The 16,832-nt window shown below is 51.2% G+C and overlaps 1 protein-coding gene across 1 annotated transcript in view; it reads left to right on the forward strand.

The window, feature by feature from the left end:
* Positions 1-16,832, forward strand: part of LOC102434586 (dihydropyrimidine dehydrogenase [NADP(+)]) — a gene marked incomplete at its 5' end in the record, with an annotated part of 162,046 nt that overhangs the window by 65,327 nt on the left and 79,887 nt on the right. The window contains 2 exons of the mRNA XM_006105955.3: positions 9,093-9,161; positions 13,726-13,809. Coding sequence (XP_006106017.1) covers positions 9,093-9,161; positions 13,726-13,809 — 153 coding nt within the window. The remainder of the gene's footprint in view (positions 1-9,092; positions 9,162-13,725; positions 13,810-16,832) is intronic.

Below are 16,832 nucleotides of genomic sequence, written 5' to 3' on the forward strand. Positions count from 1 at the left end.
GAGCGGGAGGGTGACCGCAGAACCAGGGAGCGGGCGTCTGCGCGGTCAGGGGATGAAGCGGCCGCGGGCTGGGCACTGGCACAGACTCCGCTGTGGAGAACTGCACCTTCTGGTCGGCACAGCTCGTGTGACGCGGCCGGGACCCACTCCCCCCGCCGCCCAGTGGCTGCACCTGAAGGTTGGCCGGATCGCTATGTCTACGTCATCTTGTCCTCTGGCTTCCCCCTGGGCTCCCAGGGGACGGGAAGATGGAGGAGAGAGGGGCTCCCTCCCCCAGCTTTCAGTCCTTCCAGGTAGTGGCTCCCCGGTATCCTCTAGGGTCCCTCCTGCTTTTCCTGCGCGAGCCCCCACCTTTGTAAATAGCCCTTTATTCATCTCCACTCCAATCACCTGTCTGAGCGAGCCGTCTGCTTCCTGCCAGGGCTCGGATTAACACGGGGATGTGGGGAAACGGGTATGTCACGCTCTGTTAGTGGCCTCGTTGCTGAGCGCCCTCTCTGCTGACCACTTGGCCGGAACGAGAGAAATGCTGAAGGCGTGTCTTCTTCGACCCAGAAATCTCTTACTTAAGCACGCACGCCGTGGACGTGATCTCCAACATATGTGTGGAGAAAGGCGTGTGGTGGTTTTGCTTAATGGTTTAAAGAAAAAAGAGTAAAACAGGTCGTGTATGGAGGCCGATGTAATAGGGTCCGAGGTAACGGTTGGGATGACGGCCCAGGCTGGGGCCAGTGCGCCTGACGGGGTCTTCGGTGGGAAATGTCTGTTTTTATACCGATGGGCAGCACGCCTGGCGTCACATTTGGGAAAGGGGGTTTGAGGCTGCAGTTTTTCTGAACTGTTTCCATTAGCGAACCTGCCATCTGAGTTATTTTTACTTTTTAGAAACATCTTTAACCGGGAGAGCGTGGTGCCCAGCTCCTAACATTGTTGTGAGAATGAAAGTCGTCACGTGCCTGACGCCGCTGTCAGGTGCCAGGTCTACACACAGGCCCCGGGCGGGTGACCCGCCAGGAGGAGCTGGACTCGCGCGGTGGGCGTGGAAGGGGCGAGAGCGCCAGCATCGGGCAGGAGCTGGCGTGGCCAGAGACGGCGACTGCAGGGAGCGAGGGCAGGGCCCGGGCACAGGGAAGTGTGGTTACGGCCGGTCCTCAGTTCTCCTTTGCACAGCTCCATGGACAGGAGACAGAGCGCAGCAGGAGACAGGGTTTGGGGAGGAGATGATGCGTCGGGTTTGGGGCACAGAGCGTTTCTGGTGCCGTGGGGGGTCTGGCTGGGGTGCGGGAAGCCATTTGGACAGTAGGTGGGACCGCCCAGGGCAAGGTGGCCTTAGCTTCACTCTGAAATACCATCGTGGGGGCGGGGGGGAGGGCAAGATGCGTCGGAAGTTCCATAGCCTTTCCGACAACCCCTGCTTCCCTCTGGAATTGCTTCCCTCTCATCGGTCTCCGTCCTTCCTTTCGGTCCTCACGCGTTGAGGCTGTCATGCTCCTTGGCTCCGACTGACACCTGTGTCCGTTAGAGCACCTTCATCTTCAGCAGCAGCCCGGGCGCCGGAGCCGCCGGGAGTTAGCAGCACCCGCCTGACCCCGGGCCTCCCGCTGGTCCTGACGGTGCCCTTGTGCCCTGAGAAGGCTTTTTCTGCTACTGCATGTTTGATGGACGTATTTGATCATTTCTACTTTCCTTGTCCTGTTTTCTCCTGAGAAAATGTATGACACTTTTCATAGAAGGAATCACTTTATATCCATGAGGAGAACCAAAGGCAATTTTAATGCAAAACAACAAAGGGAAATTGTATTTTGCGGAAAGCGAGCCCCAGCGAACAGCTAAATCAATATTTTGGATCTACTTTCCTGGTCCCTGCGTAATTATTAACACTTCACTCATCTAAAACCTCAGACACACATTTACGTGCAGGGTATGCTCAAGGAAACACAGAGAGGAGAAGGGAAATGGCTCAATTATCGACCCCCCCCTCCATGAAATATGCCCTTAAAGCAGCGGTTCTCAACCTGTGGGTCGCGACCCCTTTGGCGGTCGAACGACCCTTTCACAGGGGTCGCCTAAGACCATCCTGCATATCAGATATTTACATGACAATTCATAACAGTAGCAACATTACAGTTATGAAGTAGCAACGAAAATAATTTTATTATGCTGAAACGGGTTTGGCTCAGTGGATAGAGCATCGGCCTTCGGACTGAAAGGTCCCAGGTTCGATTCTGGTCAAGGGCATGTACCTGGGTTGCGGGCACATCCCCAGTAGGAGATGTGCGGGAGGCAGCTGATCGATGTTTCTCTCTCATCGATGTTTCTAACTCTCTATCTCTCTCCCTTCCTCTCTGTAAAAAAATCAATAAAATATATTTTTTTAAAAAAAATAATTTTATGGTTGGGTCACAACATGAGGAACTGTATTTAAAGGGCCAGAGGGTTGAGAACCACTGCTTTAAAGTAAAGGGATTGGCGATTGGTAATGTCAAGATATTCTGCATAGCTCGTCCTTATCAGAGAGGAAATGTTCTTATTAAGGAATCCCAGAAAGAGAAGACACGCGACTGCAGGGAGTCTGTGTAATGTGTCCGTGTCCGTGCAGATGGACAGTTCTCACGCCGGGAATTGCCCCGGAGATGGCGGTCCCGGTGGCAGTGGGCGGCATCACTGACTCCCGGGCCCCCCAGTACATGGATAGCAAGACCATCCCTCTGCTTCCGGAGACAGGGCGGGGTTGTGATGGCGAACACCCCTGTCGCGTGGGATTGGACGTTCCAGGTGGCTTTTAATAAGCAGCATATTTTATTTCAATGTTGAAAAAAATTGAAATGAATACAGCATAACAAAATGGAATGAAAATCGGGTATTTCAAGGCTTCTTTGCTTACTCTGTTTGGCTTTGTTTACAAGAAGCCATGGGCCGACACGATTCTGCCGTCTGGTGAGATGGAGGTTGGGGATCACAGTTCTTCGCTCCTGGAGAATCTCAGCTCGTAGAAATGTCACAGCTACAGCACGTCAGTGGAGACAACCCTCCTCCACAGACAGACGCGTGGGAGTGAGGAGTGGGGGGGCGGAGTGTTAGGAGCAGTGGTCGCCAAGCGGTGGTCCGCGGACCACTGGTGGCCCGTGAGGTCCGAGAGGTTGGCGACCGCTGGTGTAGAGGATGGCTGCCTGGAGCCGCTGGTTGGAAAAGCCAAGTCCGTCTTCCCTCGGCCTCCCTCGGATGCGCATCACGGACAGCGCACCAGGAGGTGGACGTCAGCCCCGGCCATGCTCTGTGACAGGTGAAACGTGCCACTCGTTTGCCCGGGTGACTTTTTCCTGGCATTTCTCAGCAGCCGTAAGCATCAGTGGGAATAACGCCCCGTGTGTCCTGCGTCACAGCCCTTACAGCTGATCGACTGTGGTATTTTAATGCAGTGAGTCCTCTACCAGACATGCTGTGTGTGTTCAGCCAAGGCTGGTAACCAGCGGAGAGAAAGACTCATTGTGCCGTATTGCAATTTGAAGAGGAGGAGTTTGCCTGGGTGGGACACAAATTCAAGGCTCAATCTGCATACGAGGGTGCTTTTCTTCCAGTTGATAGAATTTCGTGTGTGTGTGTGTTTGGGTTTGGCTGAGTCTTTTGGGTTCATAGGTGGCTGTTTCATTATAGAGTATTGGCATAGTTGATTGAAAGGGTACTAGTACATGTATATATAGTATCTATGTATGCTTTACTTATATGTTTTTGTTATTTACATAAATAATTTAGGGAATAATTTTGTACATTTCCCAAGTATAGTAAATCTTTCTAGTTTGGCTAAGTAGTATCTACTGAGAGACAATACTACAACAGGTTAGGATAGACTGAAAAAAGGAGAGGGTTGCTCAGCCGTTTCAGAAGGCCTGCCTGTGAGGCTCGTGAAGGAGGGAAAGAAACTCACATGCCATGTTGTGACTGTTTCCTAAAGAAACAGCAGGAGCCCCTGATGCCCAGAGGCCGCTGGAGAAACCCTGGAGGCTGGACTGTAGCTGTTTCCGGGCAGGAGAGGGGCCGGGTGGAGGCCCGGGTCTAGGCCACTTCCTCCTTCCTCCCCAGCGGTCCCTCCTGGAACTCCGTCTCCAGGAAGAGCAGCTTGGCGAAGAGGAGGCGTCCACTCAGTCTTTGCAATCTGCCTTCGCTCTTTTATTCAGTAAAAATGGAAGAGGTTTTTGTTTTGCTCTTAAGCTTTCTGTTCCAAACGCAAGGTCTGGGACCACTGGGCTTTTGTTCTTGGTCGTTGAAAACGGTAGCATATGGGAAACCTATTCACTGAATAGTGCTCACCATCATCATGGGGAAACGCGTGAGGAGGATTGATGAGACAGGTGGGGGCCCGGGCTGCACCTGAGGCTCAAATCCTCATCCGGGCTTTTATGGTATCTCCTCTGACGATGCGTGTGAGGCGGGAGGGAGGGTACCCCTCCTCACCTGCATTAAATGATAGAACAGTCGGCCCGGCCGGCGGGGCTCTGTGGTTGAGGGTCAACCTATGAACCAGGTAGGAGGTCACAGTTCAATTCCGGTCAAGGGCACATGCCCGGGTTTCAGGCTCAATCCCTAGTAGGGGGCGTGTAGGAGGCAGCCGATCTATGATTCTCTCTCCTCATTGATGTTTCTCTCTCCCTTCTTCTCTGAAATCAATAAAAACATATTTTTTAAAAATGATCAAATAATTGGAGGTGTTTGTAAATAATTCAGAAGGGTCTGAACTAGAATTTGTCTTTTAAGTCAAATGATTCTGGAGGCTTACTTTGCCTTATTTTAAGTAATTAAAACAATCAGGGCCGTGGTTTTTACAATGCTTTTTGAAAACATGGAGCAGTTATCACAAGCATTTGATGACCCAGAATTGCAGTCTTAGACCTTTCTCCCACTCGTAAGGGTGCATACCTGTCTTCAGTACTCCCCAAGACGAGCGTATGCTTATAGATTTGTTTTCAAACCTGTTTTCAAACCAAACTTTCAAATTGGAAAAATGTATATCTCCCCTTAGTTTAGAGGACTGCAAACCCCAGCCATGCAATTACTTCTTTTTGAAAAACTACTTTTCTCCTATTGGGAAAGTTTCGGTGATCATGTAATTACATGTGGGAGATGAGAGAGAGAAGGTTACACAGCAAACACCTCATTGTTATTCCTTCAAAACAGCATTGATATTAACATCTGTGCATTCATGAGCAAGCCAGAAAGTGTGAACAGTGAGAGAAAAGGAACATTGAAGAGGAAAAATATACTTTCCTATTTGCAAAATTTCAGTATGTTATTGTGGAAAAAAAACCACATCAAATTTTAAACTCTGAGAAGGACCTTCATTGTTTGCTTTGAATTAGAATCGCCAATGCATTGATTATAGACAAATGCGTTGTCTGTCGCAGTTGAAATAGCTAATATGCATATTGGGAAGCTTTCATGAAATGACTAATGAAGCAAAGAAATCTGTTGGTTTCCCCCCTGTATGTTTAACGAGGTGTGCACCTTTGCATGCATTGTAAATATTAGTGCATTTGTATTACATTAGAAGCCCGTAAGTATGGCTTGAATACCATTTCTTGAGTTTAATTGGGGTACGTTGCCTTGTGAGGATCTTCATTTGCCAGGCGATGTGAGTTTAACGGGCTGTGTTGTACACGGTTTTATTGTTATGGCATGCAAATCAGGACCGAATGCCAGCGCGTCCATGAGGCCGCGGCGTGAAGTGTGGACCGGAAAGGTTCCAGTCGCTTCGGAAAAGGTCCTGTCACCATTTCCGCTGTAAATCACTCTGCCAAGCTTCCGAGAAGGAAACTTTGGAGCTGACACTGGGGATACGGAGCGAACCCGAAGATGTTTACGAAATGCGGGAGCCTCTGAGGTTGACTCCCGAGTGTCAGCAGCACATCCGGGAAGGGAGCCACCTATCAGGATCCAGGGCGGCGGCGAGTGCTTTGCTAGTGGAGGTGCATTCGTCCTTGTCCTGGAAAGCAGAGCCCTGAGCGGCGTGTCTCTGTGCCCTTGACCAAGGTCGCCCACGTGGGCAGACGTGGCAGCTCAATGGAGGAGGAGGTGGCCCAGGCGCCCAGACCTGGGAGCCGTCCCCGTGCCGAAGGGCTGGCCATGGCGAGGGAAAGGGGGGGTGGCTGACAGAGAGGAGGCAGAGAGCAGAGGAGGTGAGGCTTTTGTTTCTTCATCCACCTGCCTCTCCCTCAGCACCTTCCCCGCGGGGACCTGTCTCCAGGGGGCGCCGAAGGAGGTGGCTCTGGGGAGGGGCGATGGCCGAATCACTGCCCAGTGGACAGAGAGGCGGGTGCACGGACGTGCCTGTGTCTCCTGCAGAGCGTGGGTGAGGAGAGCCCCGGCTTGGGGTCCAGCCACACCCTTCTTCTCCGAAATCAATAGAAACATATTTTAAAGAAAGAATGTGTAGGAGGCGACACTCACAGAGCATCGTGCACAGCCCCCCGGACACCCCAGGTCCCACGTGGCCACGGGTGGACGAGCCCGAGGAGGAAAGAGAACGCAGGAGACGCAGGAAGAGGCAGCTCCAGGGCTCCCGGGAGGGGCTTCCGGAAGCTGCGGGTGAAGGCGGAGGCTGAGGAGAGTGGAGGCTGAGGAGTTTCTGCCTCGTTTGTCAGGGTCCCTGGGGCCGGGGAGCCAGTGAGCAGACACGGCGGGCACACAAACGGGAGAACAGTGCCTTGCGAAGGGGCCAAGGCAGAGGAAACCCAGCTACTGCTGTGGAGCCAACAGTCCTCCCCCCCCACACCCCCGATCTGGTGGAAAATAGGTCCGATTTTCTATGGAAACTGCGCGTATTGTTTCACCTTCATGTGATGTTTCTATGTTCGGAAGACTTGGATAAGCAAGGCATTTATGGCTCCCCAAAGAAAGGATTACAAAATGACAGCCTTCAGAACATATTCCCCTTTGCAAACGTGAAGTCAGCAATGGCCACATGAGCTCTGAGAGCATGTGAGCTTGACTATGTATATATGCACGTGTGTGTGTTGATTTTAGAGAGAGGAAGGGAGAGGGAGAGAATGAGAGAGAGAGAAACATCAATGATGAGAGAGAATCATGGATTGGCTGCCCCCTGCACACCCCCCACTGGGGATCAAGCCTGCAACCTGGGTATGTGCCCTGACCGGGAATCGAATCGTAACCTCCTAGTTCATAGGTTGATGCTCAACCCCTGAGCCACGCCGGCTGGGCTGGGCTTGACATTTAATGCCCGAGTCTCCGTGTCTACGTTTCAGGAAAACTGTGCCAATCCCACTTTCAATCTATTTATATTTAGGTGCAAAGACCCTGTAAAATATGCATGTTGCACAATTAATGAATATTTAATAAACAGATTTTCTGAGTTTAAATGTCTTTGAAAATTACTTGGCTCATATGGGTTTTTTTCCTTCTTGATATAATCCCAGTAGTGTTAGCAATGATTTGGTTGTTTGCCAAAATCTAACCCCTCCACAGGTAATTGACAGGTATTCACCTTTGTTACCTGGCAGCTTTTCTTCCTTAGAAATGTAGGTTGTCTCGAGGTGGAGCTGTTGGATGGGTTTCCAGGGCGGCTCCCAGCGAGTTCCCGAACCGCCACTGCCTGTACAAGGGCCCAGGCTCGGAGAAAATGGGAGGTTGATGAGGTCGCCTGCCTGTGACCCATTGGAAATTCTATGTTCTTCACCTTAATTTCTGATCTGCAAGCTTTCTTGTAATTCAAATTTTTTTAAAAAAATCATTTTATTTACTCCAGAAAGAAACCTATATATATAAAGGCCTGAGCGACCATTCAACCATCCGACTGGTAGCTATGACGCACACTGCCCACAAGGGGGCAGACACTCAACGCAGTAGCTGCCGAGCTGTAGTGACTTGGCAGCTGCGGTTCTCGGGTGACGCACCCCGGAACCAGAGAGGAGGGAGCCGATTCCAGGGTGCATCACCCAAGAACTGCCCTCTTGCAATCTGGGACCCCTCGGGGGATGTTGGAGAGCCGGTTTAACCCCGATCCCCACAGGCCCTGCCGAGGCCCCCACCGGTGCAGCACCAGGCCTCTAATGTGATTATAAAAACTAATTGGTCTGAGAATTGTCATTCTTTAAACGTTGGATGACCCCCCACCACCCACCGTCTGCTGCCTCATTTCTCGGTGAACAGACCCCCGGACCCTTCGGAGAGATTTGGGGGTCGCTCCTCTCACTTCTTCCTGTCCTGTGCCCGCCATCGGGTCCCGGCCGACTCCTGGCCCCGCGTCCCTGACATCCTTCCTGTAAAGGGGGTTCTGTGTCCCCAAATCCGTGACGCTTCTCTTGCCTTACCCCCTCGGCGGCAGCAGGCCTCCACTGGGGGGCGTGTTTCGAGGTGACGCAGAATAAACTTGGCCAAGGGACGCCAAGTACCTTTCCCAGACCTGGAAGCCTTCCGCTGTGTCCGTGATGCTATTAATAAACACTGTATGTCGTTGCATAATTTAGACAGCCCTTCCCCTCACACAAATATATGTGATCCCCTCGACCGCCTTCAGCGGTTGGCAAAGTCAGTATTGTTTTCCTCTTAAACATGAGAATGCCGAGGGTCAGAAAAGTGAAGTCATGTGTTCAAGTCTTCAAAGACAACGGAGGGCCCCGGCCCACGTGGCTCAGTTGGTGGGGCATCGTCCTGTGCACGGAAAGATTGCTGGTTTGATACCCGGTCAGGGCACATGCTCAGGTTGGGGGATCGATCCCCGGGGTAGGGGGGTCAGAGGAGGGCATGTGCAGGAGGCAACCAGTCGATGTTTCTCTCATATGTATCTCTCTCTCTCTTCCCCCCGCATCTCCCCCCTGCCCCTCTCCCCCTTTGCCTTTCTCTGAAACATACCCGCAGGTGAGGATTAAAAACAGATAAATGAGGAAGTCTCTAGTACAAGGCGGAAGTCCCACATCTCATCCTTTGCTTCACTTAGAATCTGTGTTATTGAATGGCTTGTCTTTAAACGGATGCACAGCTAACCTCGCCTTGTACTTACCATTGAGCACACACACATGTAAAGACCATGTGCCCTGGTGTGTGCAGTCGTATCTGAACCGTGTTCTCTCCTCTTTCTGAAGGTCCTCATCGCGAGCATCATGTGCAGCTACAACAGGAACGACTGGATGGAGCTCGCCAGCATGGCCGAGGTAACGCAGTCCTCTCTCTTCTGTTTCTTCTCTTCTATTTTTATCGGCTGTAAATAAAGAGCCGCCGTGGAAAAGAACCCGGTGGCAGCAAAACTGAATGGAAAATGGTAACTCAAAAAAAAAAGTTTCTATTATCATGTTTCATTAACAGGATGGGAATGGAAATTTAAGTACTCTATCCCATAAAAGTGGTCCCTGGCATTTCACAGGCTGCCTAGAAACCCTTTCTCCTTTGAATCCATTTCCTCTTGATTTGCATAGAAAGCAAAACCTATATGAGGATGGATGTCATGATAACACATAAAGCCACCCTGGAGAGGCACACTGGATCTTACCTCGCCTTCAGGCAAGCTGGTGTGACAGTAGGGAAGAAACTGTGAATACAAAACCCTCGAATATTTAAAATGTAAAAGGTCCCGTTCGGTACCATTCTCGCGTGAATACGGACAGGCCTGGGATGGTGGGACCCAGGCTCCTGAGTGGGCACGGTGAGCGGGGTTTCTGTAGTGTCAGGGACGCCTGCCCAGACGCGAACAACTCCCCACAGGCTCAGATTTGTTTTAATTTTATTTCTTTAAATATATTTTTATTGATTTCAGAGAGAAAGGGAGAGGGAGATAGAAACATCAACGATGGAGAGAATCATGGATCAGCTGCCTCCTGCACGCCCCCTACTGGGGGATGGAGGCTGCAACCCGGGCCTGTGCTCTGACCAGAAATCGAACCATGACCTCCTGGTTCATAGGTCAACGCTCAGCCACTAAACTACGCCGGCCGGGCTCAGATTTGTGTTTTAAACAGAAAAAAAAAAAATACATAGTTAACATTATACGCTATCTTGAAAGATACTCGAGACAGATTTAGCTGGGGTTTCTGGAAACCGCTCAGATAGGAGAGTAAATCTGACCCCACTTATGAACTAATGACTCTACATCATATTCAGAAACGTGGATCGTGCAGTTTATTTGGACATCTCAAAACTGTGAGGGGAAATTACTTCTGGGACTCGGGGGCTGAAATTAGCCGTGATCCGTAATCGGCTCCCTGAACTTGGGCGCTGGGTCCATTTTCTACATGTATTTACCTAATTGAGCGTGAAATCCTCCATGGAGCCCGTGCCTGGCGTGAGCTCGGCCAGTGTTAAGCTGACCATGATGAATCGCTTTACACGCTGCCTGCGTCCCGCCCGCCCGTACAACAGAGGCCATAAAAAAGAAGTCCTTTGGTCGGGAGCCTTTAAATGAGCGAGTTTTACTTGAAGAAGTCAAAAGCCTTTGTATTAGTAACACACTAACCGGCTTAACGATGTTTGTACACATTGCTCACATTTCATATCTATTGCTTTTTTCTCCTAAATATTTTTTTACTGATTTCAGAGAGGAAGGGAGGAGGAGATAAAAGCATCAACGATGAGAGAGAATCATTGACCGGCTGCCTCTTGCACACCCCCCACTGGGGGCCGAGCCCACGGACATGTGCCCTGACCGGGAATAGACCCGTGACCTCCTGGTTCATAGCCCGCTGCTCCACCACAGAGCCTCGCTGGCCGGGCCTGAGCCCTTCACCGTTGTTAAATGTATTTACACTTTTCCAAAGCAACCCTGTGAGTCACTTCCATGGCGTTTCACTGGTTAGAGATGAGGGAACAGGGCAAAGGGGAGTGAAGGAATCTGCCCCAGTGCACACGGCAAGGACGTGGGAAACGTGGATTCAAACCCATGACGTCTGGCTCCAGAGTCCACACGACTCACGTACACATCCTTCTTCACACGGAAAAGTGGAGGGGGAGCGGAGGAGGCGCGCCCTTGGGGAGAGCACGTTGTCTGCCCCTGCCCTCGCTGAGTGCCGCCCTGTGCAGGCATTCGGGCGATGCAGAATCAGCTGGGCGCAGCGACTGCACCCAAAGGCTCCTGACTAGCCGGGGTCGGGGTGCACGGCATGCCCAGTCCCAGTTAATTCGCCATCTCCTGCTCATTCAGCAGTTCAGGCTCCCGGCGTGCATATGGCTGCTTAGAGGGGAGCGCACTGCCCGCTCAGGCACCGGCGTCTGTGGGAGCAGCATCTGAGCAGAGGCCCAATGAGCACCGCCCGTCCCCGGGTCACCTGGGGCAGGGTACCTGTTTCTAGACTCACAGGCTCGTGTCAGAGCCTCTCCGGCTGTGTCCGCTCGGCGGGTGTTCGTGTATTTCTAGAATACTGGGGAACTTTCTAATCAGTCACTGAAGAAAACTTTAAATTGGATTGGTGATTTTACAGTATTTTATTTTTAAAATTATTTTAAAATATATTTTTACTCATTTGAGAGAGGGAGAGAGATAGACACATCCATGATGAGAGAGAATCATGGATGGGCTGCCTCCTGCACGCCCCACACTGGGGATGGAACCTGCAACCCGGGCCTGTGCCCTGACCAGGAATCGAACCGTGACCTCCTGGTTCATAGGTTGATGCTCAACCACTGAGCCATGCCGGTCAGGCTACAAGATTTTAACTTAAAGTTTAGAAGGCTTAAGGATGTCACGTTTTCTTAACATACTGTCCCAACACCAGCCACAGACTAAGGGATCTCTATTAAGTCACAGGAGTGAGTGAGGCTGAGGGCTCAACGTGCTCTCACATGGCTGGGTCCGTCACCCTCCCCTCAGTCGCAGGCTGTGGGACAGGGAGTGGGGCACTCAGACTCCTGGTGCCTCAGTTCATCTTCTGTGAAATGGGAAGAACGACACATCCTACTGAGAGAGCCTCGCACAGCGTCTGGCCTGTTGCTCATGGCCGTCATTGCTGTGCGGGCTAATTGTCAGCGAGCACTTGTACTTTAGGAAATGTGCATCAGGTGAATAATGTTAGCCGGTGCCCCCTAAAGCTTAGGTATTCCAGAATGCTGGTGAATTGATTTGCTTTTTTAAATTGCTGCGTTTCAGCTCAATACAGCAGTCTACAGGAAATATTTGAAATAACTAAGAGATAATAAGGAAAGAGCAGCCGTGTATATAATTGTACTGCGCCATCTTTTAAGGAAGCTGGTGATTCCACGGGACGTGTTTGGAGACGGGACCTGTTCCTACAGCCGGCACAGAAGGTTGGCTGACTTGCCCAACGCAGTCCTTGGCCGACCTGGGGTTGAACTCAGTGTAGCCAGTTGTGTGCGGCCCATGATTACTACCGAGCCAGCAGGGGGAAAATGGCATGATTTAAATAGCGTAATTTCCAAATAATAGGACGCGTTTAAAACTGAATTAGAGAAGCAAAAGCCACGATGAGACCCTGTTAGGAAACAGGCTGAGTGAGCAAATGAACCCTCCCAAGTGTGCCGGAGCAAAAGCAGGCTCGCCGATGAGTCGAGATGGGTGCGAGGTGGCTAACCAGGATTCGTGTTCGGTGAGGTCCTCCTTAACATTCAGAAAGCAGGGGTCGGGGGAGAAACAACAGGCTAAAACCTGAGCAATTAGGGAGCAGGGCCCCTGCACTTGGAAAGCAGTGAGCTTTTCTCAGCCGGCGCCTGGCTTAATAGACTTGTTGTAATTGTATGAAGTTTCTAGGTGACCTTATTTAAAACAAAATTGTAGCCCGGTCGGCGTGGCTCAGTGGCTGAGTATTAACCTATGAACCAGGAGGTCGTGGTTCAGTTCCCGGTCAGGGCACGTGCCCGGGTTGCGGGTTCGATCCCCAGTGTGGGGCGTGCAGGAGGAGTCTCTCTCATCATTGATGTTTCTATCTCTCTCCCTCTTTCTTCCTCTCTGAAATCTATATATATAATTTTTTTAAGTTGTAGCACCTGGAAAATTCTAGAAGTGAGGTCAAAGAATGGAAAACTTGAACCACTTACTTCATCTCCCATTCCTCACGTTACTCTATGAAGCTGTTAGAAAAGCATTTTGCTTATTCTTAAAGGTTTTCACAGGAGTCTCCCCAAGAGTTCCACGACCCCCTGTGCATGCTTAGGGACCCCCTGTCTTCCTGTGGCAGGAGCCCTCCGTCCGAGAGTGAATTCATGAGCAAACGAGAAGGACTCCTGTTTAATTATTAAGCTAAGACAGTGTCACCTGTACTCCCTGGTTCTGCGCACGGACATTTTTTTAAAATGTGATAAAATTGACATTCAGTTAAAAACACATTCCCTGGTGCTCCTTCCCGGCAGCCTCCTCCAGCTTCCTTTGCACGGCGGCTCACGGTCCCTCTCCCGGGGGAATAAGGTGTGTTCCTGTGAACAGAGCCGTGCGGGGCTGTGGGAACGGGCCGGCAGGCAGAGCTGAGCTGACCCCCTGCCGGTCTCCGCGTAGCCAGGCCTGGGCATCGCTTTTCCTGTGTAAAATGCGCCCAGTCAACCGAGGATTGTGCACATCCGAGACACAGAGCCAGGGAGCTCCCGTGAGTGTCCGTGATTGCTGTTCTAGACGCTCTCATCGGAGCCTGACCAGCCCTGCGAGGCCACGAGGCCGCCGTCCCGTCCCAGAGGGAACAGCGGGGCTGCCGTCCGGCCGCGTGCCCCGTGCTGTGTGACGGGGGAAGGCAGCAGCTCCCGAGTAACGCTGTCCCTTTCCTCCCTCTCCCGCGTGTCCCGCAGGCTTCCGGAGCGGACGCCCTGGAGCTGAACCTGTCCTGTCCACACGGCATGGGCGAGAGGGGCATGGGCCTGGCCTGCGGGCAGGTAAGGACCCCGCAGCTGTCACCTGTCTGTCTGGGGGGAGCGGGCCCTGGTTCAGGGGCCAAGGCTGCCGCAGGCGGGTCAGACAGAGACCGCCAGGGCTGTGCTGTTCAGTGGTGCTGAGAACGTGGGGAGGGAAGGCAGCTGGGCTTGAGCAAGGGCGAGGTTACTGAGGACAGGCTCCCATCGTGGGCCTGACAGGAGGGAATCTCACACCAAACAGTTTAACAAAGCGCCGAGCCGAATCGGCTGCTTGCAGTGCAGTGTTCTGTTGGCTGTTTGCAGGCTGGCCAAGTCATGGTGGGGGTCCCCGCTGGATGAGGGTGTGGCCAGCCTGGGTGAGTGGCTGATGGCTGTTTGCAGGCTGGCCAAGCCCCCCAGTGGGGACCCCTCACCCCATGATGGTGTGGCCATCCTGGGTGAGGGGCTGATGGCTGTTTGCAGGCTGGCCACGGCCCCCAGCCAGCCAAGCTCCCAGTGGAGGCTGGCTGGAAGCAAGTATCTGAGATTTATTTATCTTCTATAATTGAAACTTTATTGCCTTGAGAGGAGGCCACAGCCGGCCAGGGCAGGCGGGAAGCTTGGCTTGCTCCATCGCAGGGGCAACCAAGCCTCCTGCTTGCTCCAGCTCCGTGGCTGTGGCCGCCATCTTGGTTGGGTTAATTTGCATATAGTCACTCTGATTGGCTGGTGGGCGTGGTCTGGGCGTAGCAGAGGTGCAGTCAATTTGCATGTTTGTCTTTTATTAGATTAGATTATAATTTTCTCCTCTTTTTTGCTTGCTTAGCACTTTTCTTGTTTGACTCTGTGCCTTGTGATTTCTGATTTCTCTTAGCATCCTCCCTGCATGTGGGGTGATAACTTGCAGGGTTGGCTCACATTGCTGACAACAAACAGCCCTCGTTTTCGGAGAGTTTATTATACACCAGGAAACGTGTTATCATTGGGGTGGGTCATGTGATTTAATTCTCAAACAGCCCTTGGGGCTGCTACTACCATTATCCATGACCGCCATTTTGGGAGATGAAGAAGCAGGAGCATTAACCCCTTTAGTGCTGGGGAGTGCGATCACGCTCCTCCTGTCTTTCGCCAAAAGTGCCGGGAGCGCGATCACGCTCCTCCTGCAGCGTCCAGTTCTAAGTCTGCTTTTATTAGTGATGATGATATTGCTAAATATGTCAATTCTTGCTGTGAAGATGACGATTTTGTGGAAGATATTGAATAATGTAACTTCATTTACTTGCGATTCATAATTTTTTTCCTAAACTGCTGTAAAATCAGCAAAAAATGCCTTGGCAATTTTAGCACAGCTCCTAGGATATTGGTTGGCACTCAAAGGGTTAAAAGGCTAGGCAGTTTGTCCGAAATCCTGCAGCCAGGAAATGGCCGGGCCAGGCCTGGGGGTCAGTGTCTGACGCAGGCTGCTCGCCTGCCCGCGGCTCCTCAGCGCCCCCGTAAAACGGCCTAAGATGACGCCTGGTCTCGTCAGTCTGCTTTTGATCTGGATGGAAGAAGAGGTGATGTCCTCACTGCATCTCCCTCCCCTAATTCTGCTGAGCACAGAATTGTATCTGCGGGGGCCGGGGGGCGGGGGGGTTGGGTACGGCGTTAACATCTGATCCAGAGCCACGTCCGTTCCCGTCTCCCTTCTGCCCGCCGACACCTGAGGCTCGTTTTTCCCGTTAGAGTCCCTCTTGTCCTGCCTCTGATGCTCGAGTCAGCGCTGTCCAAGCCCAGGCCTTTGTCGCCGTCTGTCCCAGAGAAGGCCATCTATCCCCTGCCCTTCTCACCGCCTGGACGGTCCTAGTTGCCAGAGAAAGGCCGATGTTGCCGGCCGGGGTGGACCAGCCCTCCGCGCCTCTGCTGTTCGCGCTCAGGGGCTGACAGGCGTTCTTCTCACTGCACAGCGGACGGAGGGCCTCGCTGTCCCCCACGTAGGCCGGACAGAGGCGTCTCGCAGCCCTTCCCAGGCGGTCTACTTGGCAAGAACTTCCTCTAGTTTGACACGTTTTCGTTTTCTCGTTCGCTGGAACTGGGCACAAAGGAGGGAGGCTAAGCAGTTACTGTTTATTTTGGAGACGCCGACGACCTCACATCCTTGAAAGGGTTTTGTAGGATAGTCAATAAATACTCCCCAAGAGCTTATGTTTTTATTTCGAATTACAATTCGACCACATTTAATCCCTTGTTATTGCTTTGTCAGACTTTTAATTGAATTATTCAACACATGAAACAAAAGGAAAGCATTGTAGACGGCGCACTAGTATTAGCAGAATTAGCAGGGTGCTGAGAATTATTAAAGAGGACATTATGTGTGTTAATCGGGCATTTAATTTTGCCTGTTTGTCGATGGAAAACATCCTCTTGGAAAGGATTTTCTTTTTTTCAAAAACCTTAATTGTGACAATGCCTTCTTAACATCCGTGAATATATTGCACCAGCCAGCGAGAGCTGTTTGAATCCTAATTAGTCAAAAATGATTCCTAATTTCTACTTTAACTCTAGAACAGCCAGACCACAGTGTGGCTGGTCTTTAGCACAGAGGGAAAAGCTGGCCTTCCAAACTGGCATTGAAAAACGGCCCCTGCTCATGTAATGGGGCAGGCGTAACCTTGACCTTGAAGGGTCAGTGTGAGAAAGGAAACTGTGGCTGGTTCTCATGAGCATCGATACAAAATGCCCAACTATTAACATGCTGCAGCCAGCAGGGTATGAGCATGAGCATGTGGGACGCATCACAGTAAAGCAAGGTTGGTTTAATCCCCCTCCCCTAAATTCAATTAATATGAATCATCACTTAAACAGTTAAAGGGGAAGGGGGGAATTCATATGTTCATCTTAATAGGTATAGAAAAAAATGTGTGATAAAATTCAATATCTATTCATGATTTTTAAATCTTAGAAAACTATGAATAGGAAGGAATTTTCTTAAAGTGATTAAACATGCTTGCAAACTGACTGCAGCAAATAGCAAAACTTAATGTTGAAATGTAGTGAGCATTATTGTTAAAGATCAGAGATGAAGC

This window comes from Myotis lucifugus, unplaced genomic scaffold, assembly GCF_000147115.1.
Source record: "Myotis lucifugus unplaced genomic scaffold, Myoluc2.0 scaffold_739, whole genome shotgun sequence".
NCBI classification, from domain to species: domain Eukaryota; kingdom Metazoa; phylum Chordata; class Mammalia; order Chiroptera; family Vespertilionidae; genus Myotis; species Myotis lucifugus.